At 42.9% G+C, this 10,521-nt stretch overlaps 1 protein-coding gene across 1 annotated transcript; it reads left to right on the top strand.

The window, feature by feature from the left end:
- Window positions 1-112: 112 nt before the first annotated feature.
- boka (BCL2 family apoptosis regulator BOK a) lies at window positions 113-7,947 on the top strand. The gene is made up of 5 exons (XM_028404545.1): window positions 113-204; window positions 405-737; window positions 2,618-2,746; window positions 4,531-4,694; window positions 7,150-7,947. The coding sequence occupies exons 2-5, from the start codon at window positions 512-514 to the stop codon at window positions 7,273-7,275; spliced, it is 645 nt and encodes a 214-aa protein (XP_028260346.1). The 5' UTR covers window positions 113-204; window positions 405-511; the 3' UTR covers window positions 7,276-7,947.
- The last annotated feature ends 2,574 nt before the right edge of the window (window positions 7,948-10,521 follow it).

Here is a 10,521-nt window from a genome sequence, read left to right on the forward strand (position 1 = left end):
ATTTACAGCTGAGGTACACTGGGTCATGGCTGCTGTGTGTGTGTTGCATGTTGGTGGGATGGGAACAGAGGGGCGGGGCTTGTGCTTATCTCCGCCTTTTGGACTCCACAATAAGTGCCCTTAGAAGGAAACCCTGTCAGACTTTATACACTGGGTCGCATTTTTTTATGCCTGCTGTCGCTGTAAATATTCTCCCTTATAAAAGTGAGTGATAAACATCACTTGTTATGTTCAGTGACAGATTTCAGCGCAGGTTCGCTGTTGCTTTAAACGCTCCTGTGTCTCCAGCCTGGAGTTTTATGACCTGCAGACTTTGATTGCGTTTGCATCGGGCAGATTTATCCAGGCTATCAAAAGATGTACACAGTCTAATCCGCGTGTTTGTTCTGCGGGATAATCTCTAGAAGCTGTTCTCTCTGCTGGAGGAGAGGAAGAGGGTGAGGAGGAGAGAAGCGGCCGCTGAGAGAGGCGCAGTGGAGGCGGAGGCGCTGAGCAGCGCGCTCCGCGGCGGATGGCACGGGGCATGGAGATGTTGCGCCGCTCCTCTGTGTTTGCAGCTGAAGTGTTTGACCGCTCTCCAACCGACAAGGAGTTGGTGTCCCAGGCCAAGGCACTGTGCAGGGACTACATCCACTCCAGGCTGAACCGTTCCGGGATAGGCTGGTCTAAACCTGAGCACGGACTAGCTGCGTCCGGCGGGACGCTGGGAGAGATATCCTCGGTGCTCCTGTGGCTGGGTGAGCTACCTCTGAAGCTCCATGCAGGTCTCAGAGAGAGAGAGAGAGAGCCCACTATACTGTATTATAAGTCAGTGTGTTGTATGCCTATATATCTGACCATATAAAACTATTACATCACATACAGTTATGTTATTATACAGCCTAAGCTTTTGCTGAATTTTCCCTTCAGTCCAGATTACTGGCTGCATTGATGTAAAGCTCATTGTTCAGCTCATGGATTATATCTTATTTTTAGTGGAAGACCTTTAAGTGATTCCCAGGAATCCCTCAGCAAAACATAGTAGAGTTTGCGTAATGCTGTATTTCCCTCCTTGGATGATTGCCCAGTCTGCCAACTGCTTCTATTACCATGTGTGGGTGTCAGCCTCACTCCAGTGTAATTCACAGGAATGTCACAAAAAGAGAGACTACATAAAGAGTCAGTAACTTGCCTTGTGCAGTGGACATCTTTTGTGTTTTGACTAGAGCATCACTGATTTTTTTGGACTATATATTTGGGTAAAAAAAAAGTGCTGTTTTTAATATGTGAGCTGTAATTCTTAATATAGGCCTACACTGTAAAGTGTGATAAGTTGACATTACTCAAAAAAAATTGGAAATCGAAGTTATGTTAAGTAAGCACTACTCAAGTATGAGTAAACTGATGCCTCGGTCCTTGAATGAAGGATTTGCACCATGAGTGAAGGTGTTTGGGGGAGCAGTGAAATAATAATAGTGAAAAAATAAAAGCTATGTTTGAGTCCAAGAGCCTTGATTTATATTCTTAGCTATACCATTTCTCAGAGGATTTCCACCTTGATTGCATGAATTTTAAAGTATCAGTCATTTTCCTTAAGATATCTTTATGAAATGTATTAACGTGTGTGTGTGCGTAATGTGGGACTACAATGCAAGGGCCACATCAGGTGGGGATGGGGCGGTTTACAAAACCACCCAGACCGTGTATTATTCTGACGTTAACATGAGGCCATGAGTGAAGGTGGTTGGGGGAGCAGTGAAATGTCTACAGAAAAAAAAAACCAAGACTATAATTACCTTAATTTAATATTGTCTTGAACATAACACTACACAGACGAATTGCTTTATGACCACACATTTACAGTGTTGCTCAACATGCCTATTGTGTCTTTGTGAAATTTAACAACACCTGTGTGTCAATACCAAACCGGAAGCATAAGATGCAAGACTGCAAGACTAGAGGTCTACCGCAGTCTGCATAGCCACATAGGTGGGGAGGGGGGCCTTAGCTCAACCACCCAGACCTTTACCTGTCTACACACATATACACCCCCTAACAGCCCTCCTCACCGATGGTGCAAATCATGACGGGTGTCTTGTGGATCGGTCTTCATCACTCACAGTTTTTCAGTTAAAGTTACTTGAGGTTGATGGTTTAATACTTTCTTCATTAGAACGTTTTATTAACTAAATGTAACTTAGTAGAGTCAACAAAACAAGCACATAAGAGTTAAGACCACTTGATATTTGTAGGTAATGTTACAATTACATTTTACAGTGTATATACAGACAAAGCGCCTTGATAGTAAGTTGTCAGGGACCATCACAGGGCTCAGCTGTGATGCTGCTACATGTGCTGCAGACAGTGTAAACAATGCAGTTCTCAAGTGACTGGTCTGCTTTTAACTAACATAACTTAAAAAAACTGCATCACTGTGTGGTGTTTATGTGCAGATCTAATGTAGCACATGTTACAAACCAAACCCCATTCATTCAGCTGGTCATACCAAAACAATAACGGCCTGATCACATTTTATTGCTTATAAATTCTGCTTTTCATTTGTCAGTGCAATGTTTCCAGGACAAAGCGGCTTCAGAAGACTGATGGATGGAGTTTTATTTTCTCCTGTTCTGTCCAGGCGATGAGCTGGAGTACCTTCGACCTAATGTGTACCGTAATGTGGCCCGACAGCTGAACATCACAGTGGCGTCAGAGAGCGTGGTGTCCGATGCCTTCCTAGCTGTTGCTGCAGATATTTTCTCCACAGGTAAGACAGGAAATCTTTCATACAACATGCAGGCCTGCTTCAGGTTTGATCTGAACAACACTGCACTCAAAAATAAAGGAAGACGTCTGTCCTTTTAAGGAAGTGTTTGTGGTTATCACTGGAAAGGAGGAACTTCTGCGCTTAGAGGCAAATACAATAAAGATATTGAATGTTTGGAGAAGTCACTTTTTTTATAAATGCTTCAGTGTCTCTAAAGTGAAGTACAATGTATTTGTGTATGTAAACACATCTTATGTGGGCTGACTGCGGGGTTTGTGGGAAGCATTTTGGGGCTGCCATTATCGCAGTTACAGGAAAGGAGCAGCAGGGAAAGCTTTCAGTCCATATTAGGTTAACATGTTGCCAGAGGGAGTGATTGTTACAGACAATTTGGACCCCACCCAAGGAGTCCAGTCACGAGCCTCTGCCGGCTGACTCCTCAGGGGATGGAACAAAGCAATGTGTTGCAAAGGTGGTTCACAGTCCACATTGAGACAGTCAGGTCAGTGTGGTCCTCAGTAACATGCAGGACCATCAGTGATGACAGACGCTACGACAGGCGAGTCACTGTGTGATGAGGAAGTCCTGGGCTGCAGCAGATTATGACCACAAATTGTGAGAGCAGAAGCTCGGCCACAAGGATGAGATAAAGTAGGCCTACTCTTACACTAAACATGCAACACCGCAACACCACACAGCAGTGGAGGATGTTGCATTCTGTATGTTCACAATGTTTCAACATTCAGTGACTCCATTTTGGTGTCTTTCAGTGAAAAAAAATGTCCTGGTGAACCTTCTGTAAAACTCAGCACCCATACAGTGGGCAGAAAACATTAACATGCTGCCAAATAAAAACAGAGAAAAGAGCAGGTGGAGACCAGAACGATAAAATAATGTGATTTCAAATAAATGCTAAATGGTTGCCATATTATTTTTGTGTTTACATTGCAGCCAGTTCTCCGAATGCTTTGAAATAATACACTGCAAGCGATCAGAGAATTCTTTGTACACAACCAGTCTAATGAGGCCTGAGGGAAGATAAAAGGATATTTATTACAAAAGCACGTTTTCTTCCCATCTAAAGAAGCCCTCTAGTGACATGTCCTGCAGCCCTTTAGATTGAAGATGGTTACAGAGCACATTAAAGGCATCTGCGTTAAGGACAGGGCCTGCTGGAGGAGGATGCACCCTATTAACTTGATTTTATTAGTCTGAAAAAAATATCAAAAATAGCACTTTGTTTATTTTGCACATAAATGCCACTGCTTTGAAGAACCTTTTTTCTATTTTTAGTTCTTTTATTTTGGGGATCTATCTTGAGTTTAAACTCCCTGCAATGTTAAGGTTTAAGAGTTTCCAGAAACAAATACGATGACAGTGACGGAGGATGGAGCTGAGGCTCGGTTTGCGTGAGCTCCACATATAAACACTACAGAAATAGCCTAAAGCTTTGACTGTAAATGGTGTGGCAGCAGAAAGCTCTCCTCAACACGCAGATTCAGGCGGGAAAAAAAAAGTTCTAGCAGATCTAGCCCGGCGCACAGCCTGCCTGCTGTCTTGAGCCTGTGTTTGGCTTTTCTTCTCTGTGGTTCAGACAGGCATGCAGGCCTAATGCCTGGCTGCTGCTGAGCTTTTATAATGCGTTCATCCATCTTGAATGAGCGCTGCTGACGGCCACATTCCCTAACACTAATGTCTGCTTCATATTATAGGATTTGACAGTGGATGGAGCTTGCTGTGTGAACATGTAGTTGTATGAAGAACTCTGTCCTGTCTGTCCTCAGGTGTGACATGGGGAAAGGTGGTCTCCTTATACGCTGTGGCAGGGGCCTTGGCAGTGGACTGTGTACGCCACGGTCATCCAGCAATGGTCCATACCATTGTCGACTGCATGGGGGAGTTTGTCCGCAAGAGTCTGACTTCCTGGTTGAAGAGGAGAGGGGGCTGGGTAAGGCAAACCTATGCACACCTAATGACTTGTTTGTAACTGCTTCAGTGAATATTGCTGATGATGCAAATTTAAAGCTGCTAGTTAACTCAGCAGGGAAACGAACAGCTGACACACACAGACCAGGTTCAGTGTTTAGTCACATCATTTGTTTGTGGACTGAGTTGAATGTTGTTTTTGTGGAGCCTGACCTATCTATCAGTCTGCCCATTTTATAAGCCAACATCTTGTCTATCACAGGTATATCAGTGTCTGTGTATTTGGAGTATTGATCAATATTTTTACCAGGAATAATGCAGAAAAGATATGTTATGGTATGTGCAATGATATTTCCTGTACACAAATGCCTCGCTTCAGGCTTAATTGCTAATTTTCATTTAGTTTCTGCATTTAAAATCAATATTTATGCGTATCGACATAGACAAAAAAATTTTGCATCAACTTTTTGATGCATTTTGAAACAAACATACATTCACAGCTGCTTCATGTTGTACAGTGTTCTCATAGCAGTAGTAGTAACAGTTTCTTCCAGCAAAGTTTTTACTTCATTCCCACTGAAATGTTTTTTTTTCACCATCACATCCCGTGGGTCCTCTGTGGGATTTATGTCAGGCCTGTGGGAGGGCTGCTCTGCAAAATATTCCTTCAACAGGCAGCTGGTATGCTGGGGATCATCATCCTGCTGACTGAGCCACATGAACAACAGTTTAAATTCACATTCACAGACACCATGATGCAAAAAGCGTCCCTCTGATGTATGTGCCTGCAGATACTGTCAGCACATCACAGATATAGTGGTATCGGCATACATGTAACTAAAAACAGTTACAGAACACATTGCATCAGGATACTTGGGGTGATTTAGATATAGTGTGTAATAAAATGTAAAGGAGTGTCTGGTGTGTACACACGGTTTGGGAGAGTGTCTTCAAAAGCTGTGGTCTGTGCTTGCATGATGTTTTCCCCATTTAATCCTAGCTGTGTTGTTCCGTGAGCCTCCCTCTGTAACCATGCTAGTTGATCCTGTTTGCAGCACACACACACACACAGAATTAAATGGACCAATCATCTGCTGGTCTTTCTTAGTCATTCATTTGTGTCCATTTAAATAAACATCTATTACGTCACAGTGTGTTTAAATGAGGTAACACAGTGATGACTGAGCCTATGAAACACGGATGTAATGACATTAGAGTCTTTGCACGCACAGTGTTAGAAACAAAAACACTATGTCTGTGGTGACGCTCCTTTGCGAAGTCACTAATGCATGCTGGCCGTCATTGTCTAATGCTGCATTCCATTTGAAGTGGGAATTTCTGAGAATTACATTTTTTTTAAAGGAATTCCCCCACACGGAGCGAACCTCACCAACCATGATTTCAAAATCCAAGATGGCAGCTCCGTGCTCAACAGCAGTACTCTATAGCACAAATCACACAGAATTCCTTGATTTCTCCCCATAGACATGTTGCTATGGTGTTTGTTTGAATTTAACCCTGACAGGCGGATGCAGCTGTGATGACCAGATTGCTGCACATTAATATAGTTTTACACAAAATGTAAAATTCTGTCACAACTGGGAACCATAGCGGTCTAGCAATGGTTTGTTTTTTTAGAAATAACCATGCTTGACTAATCAGGATCAAAATTTTGCCGTGCAGTAATAACTGTTATTGCTGCTAGTGGCTAACATTAAGATCTTAATCTGGAATGTAAGTAGGTAGAGGTGAACAGTAGAGCTGGAGGTTGATGATGTGGGTGTGCAAGTAATGATGGCTAACCTTTCCAGGCTTGTTACTGCTGGTGGATGCTGCCCTGAAATCAGAAGCTGAGGGATGTGATGTTATCTCCCCTGTTTGATGCTTCATAGCCACCATGTCACAACCACCTCAGATTGAAAATGTGTGCTGAAGGGATGCAGACAGAGCAGTGCAGGATCATCTGTAGAATCCTGTTAAAGCCTGCAGAAACAGAAACGTGAACTTGTGCACAACAGTGTTCTGTTCTTCTCCACTGGAAAGACTGTAACAAGTGAATACCTCAACATGGCACCAGCCTTGTGTTGTTTTGAAGATAAGTGGAGTGTGACAAAGTGATGAGCATGGCATTGTATAACTGACCTCATAAAAACTAATGAGGGGCTGCAGTCCAAACCCTGACAGATGATGTGAGCCTGTAGGAAGAACATTCTGTGATTGAAAGGGCGAGCTGAAGGGGGAGAGGCGTTTAGTGTCAGGACTGACAGTAAGCTGTGCTGTCTGTGGAATTTCACTGGCTATGAAAGCTTACTGGTTACATCTGTAAGTCCAGTGTGGGCTCTGGATTTGACAAAACATTCCTGTGGGCTGGTCTTGTCTGCAGATTTTCAGAATAGTGACAAATCAAGAACACATGCTCCCAATGTGTGTTGTTGAATGTGAGGATTCATGTGATTTTCACTGTTGTCCCCTCACAGGTGGATGTAACAAAGTGCGTGGTGAACACTGATCCCAGCTTCAGCTCTCACTGGCTGGTGTCTGCTGTCTGCGCCTTTGGACACTACCTGAAGGCCATCGTGTTGTACCTCCTCAGGGAGAAGTGACAGGGACACAGTGGACTCTGAGCGGACTCTGAACGGACTGACGAGCACTGCACGCCAACACTGAAGCACCCTTCGCTTCAGATTATGTTTACACTCATTTGCACTGAGCCTTTATCGATGAACACCTTTCCATTTTACAGTGGACTCCCTTTGCTGCTTCAGCTTCTATTTATTATATTACGACACATTTGATGTAAAGTCACATTTTAGACTCTTCCTTTCCCCACACACTGTCAGTTAGCTGCCTGTTTGATAACTGCTGGTAAGTATGCGCATTGTTAGACTGTAAGGACATCTGTGAATGTCCTGATGGGTGGCTGCTGGTAGGCGGAATTCATTCTGGGCCATCTGCACTCTGGTTCAGCATGTTCAGATGAGACCTTCATCCTGAAAATCCTGTGGAAATCAGGCTGATGAAACCTTCTGTGGATCTGTAGTTTTGCGGAGCAACCACAGAAGTGACAGCATTGCATTTGCCTCTCTGATGAGTTGTGACACCCTGTGGTGCTGGACTGATAGATGTTTATTGCCATATAGGTGCACAGTTTAGTCATCCAGCTGCAGCAACTAATGCACAAATAAGACTCACTGTCTTTAAAGCTGATAACAGATGAGACCCGTATTAGCTTGCAAACTTAAATATGCATTTATATAAATGCTTTGATTACCACATTCTCTATGTTTGTTGTCTCTATTTGTTGTTTTAAAAATGGTTTTAAATGTTGTAGACATATTTTTTGGAGAAAATGCAGAGACCACTTCAGTTTCTGCAGCTTTACTATTTACAGAAGATCTGTAAAAATAAAAATCTATTTGTTAGTAAGAGAAAATGACAACCCTTGGAGAGTCCTAAAGAGGGTCCACTGTCACACATGAAGAATGACACATACAAGGAAGAACATTTGCTTCAGTCAGTATACTGGAGAGCATGTTAGAGACATGAGAGCTGTGATAAAAAATCACCACCAAAACATTCTTTCTGAACTCAAAACAAAACTAAAATAATGAACAGAAATTACTTTTTGCATTACACAAGTTTATCCATAGTCTAAAAGTCACACTGATGAACACCTTTTTTTTACGATGCTCCCATCATCGAGGACCACAGACCTCAAACACGTTTGGTTTCACCTGGACACAACCAGAGATGATGCGAGCTGGGAGGTCGAAAAAAAACTGCCAACAAAACCACAGAGATGCATGTGAGAGTTTTAAGCGGAAGATGTATCAGAATTGTAAAGATCTGGTGCCATCTGCTGGACAAGCTGTACATTTACACCTAGTGGCGGAGGAAGTACTGAAGCTCGGTACATAAGTAAAAGTACAATTAAGCAGCTAAATATCTACTTCAGTAACAGTAGAAGTGCTACATCAATAATCCTACTGAAGTGAAGGTCTGAAACATGGTTTATATCTGGTGGAGGACCTCAGTGGGTGGGTCTGGGTAAAACTTACAAACAATAGCACTAAATGTTTCCATAATTCCCTCCATAACTCCTCAAAGGAGTGTCCTTTGTCTTTGAGGTGGAGGTGAACAGCTGAGACTTGTCCTGAGGAGTGTCGGGAGGAGGACACCAGGGACAACAATCTGGCCTTCTTGCACAGTACATATTGAGGAGGACAGGAGCCTCAACGTGGAAGTGTACAAGAAACCCACACACCAGACCAGTACCTGCTGTTTGATTCACACCACCCACTGGAACACAAACTGGGAGAAGAATCGCTCAACCTATTCTACTACATACCTACTCAGTCTACTCTACGTACAAGGATACAATCAATAAATAAAAGAAATTCCGCCGCCAAATTAATTCAAATCAATTCAGATCCGATCAGACAAAATCACATTAAATTCATTCCAATAAAATCTGATCAGATCTGTCAAATATATACAGACAAAAACAAATACACCACCACTATTTAACCACTTTGTGAACAAAATGTGAACTAATCCATTTATCTCACTGGGCCCAGAAGCTTGAGGCACGCAGCCTCTTGTGCTCCTTCAAGGCCTGTCTCCCCTTCCTGGCACACTTTGGCTGTGTCTGTGCCAGTCTGCTCTCTCCAGTCGTCAGCAGGATCACCAGAGAAGCATCATGGAGGCCTCAAAAGAAGCAGCTTCTTCAAAAACTAAACCCAGTCCATCCTGTAGAAGTGTCCACTAGAGCCCTGCATCACAAAGACATGGATAGTTCTGGACGCCGCCACTCAGCTGGGGGTGTGGGGCTGGTCTGGATCAACCGGAGATGAGGCAAACTGAATGGTGGTGCCCAGAACTGACCTTGTCTTTGTGATGCAGCGGTCTCCAAACTTCCTCTAAGCAGGATGGACTGGAGGGCAGGAGGAGCTGTTATAGCACTTTAGTATAGAGGCCTACATGTGAAGTATGTGGCTCAAGACAAATTCTTTTAGATACTAGTTAAATCCTGAAATCCTGAAAAAGGCGCAGTGAATAAAGTGAACAGGTTGGTGAGTACTGATGAGAGAATACTGAGAGTTGAGTTTGAGTGACACCTACAGATGTATAGCCACATATGTTTGTGTTCTTAATTGTGTGGGTGGCCGCAGTTAAATGTGTGTGTGTTTTTTTAATTATTAGTTTGGTTGCCCAGCAACAATAACACGCAGTTTCATGATGGCGCCACAAGGGGGAGTGTTGGCCCAGGTAGACGCGGGTTGTAGTAGGTCAGCAGGTTGTTTCCGCCCGCTGTGTGACGCAACACGCGTCATTCAATACATTGTGTCCTGCTTCACAACTATTAGATGTTAAATAGATATTAGAGCTTTCAAACACAGATGCATGGTGCTGAGTGGAGCCATTGTTCACGTCTATTGCATCGTCTACAATTCTGATAACATGCAGATTATATTGTTATGTCTGAGCAACTAATCAGGATTTTAATAATATGCCTTTCTGCCTCCAAACATACTGACTTATGTAAAGATTTTACATGGAGCATAGAGGAATCTCTGTAAATATATTTCTGTCCAGGCTGTAATCATTTATTAGGACACCAGTTTCATTGATCAGTTTTCAAATATCATCATCAACAAACAATTTTTAATTCATCTTTTACATTCATACATGTTTTCATATTTGTGTTTCTGATGCCATATTTGTAGATTCGGATCCTACTCTTTACAGTTTCGGTTCTTATTTTTTCACTTTCAGGTTGTATTTGCTTTTTTCAGACCTCAGAATGTACGCGCGTCTTCCCGTAGTGTCATGTGACCCAAACAGGAAGT

The sequence above is a fragment of the Parambassis ranga genome, chromosome 4, assembly GCF_900634625.1.
Source record: "Parambassis ranga chromosome 4, fParRan2.1, whole genome shotgun sequence".
NCBI lineage: Eukaryota > Metazoa > Chordata > Actinopteri > Ambassidae > Parambassis > Parambassis ranga.

Coding starts and splice junctions, on each gene's coding strand:
- boka (XM_028404545.1), top strand. CDS start 512: ATGGCACGGGGCATGGAGATGTTGCGCCGCTCCTCTGTGTTTGCAGCT. Junction 738..2,617: donor CTCGGTGCTCCTGTGGCTGG/GTGAGCTACCTC, acceptor TGTTCTGTCCAG/GCGATGAGCTGGAGTACCTT. Junction 4,695..7,149: donor TGAAGAGGAGAGGGGGCTGG/GTAAGGCAAACC, acceptor GTCCCCTCACAG/GTGGATGTAACAAAGTGCGT.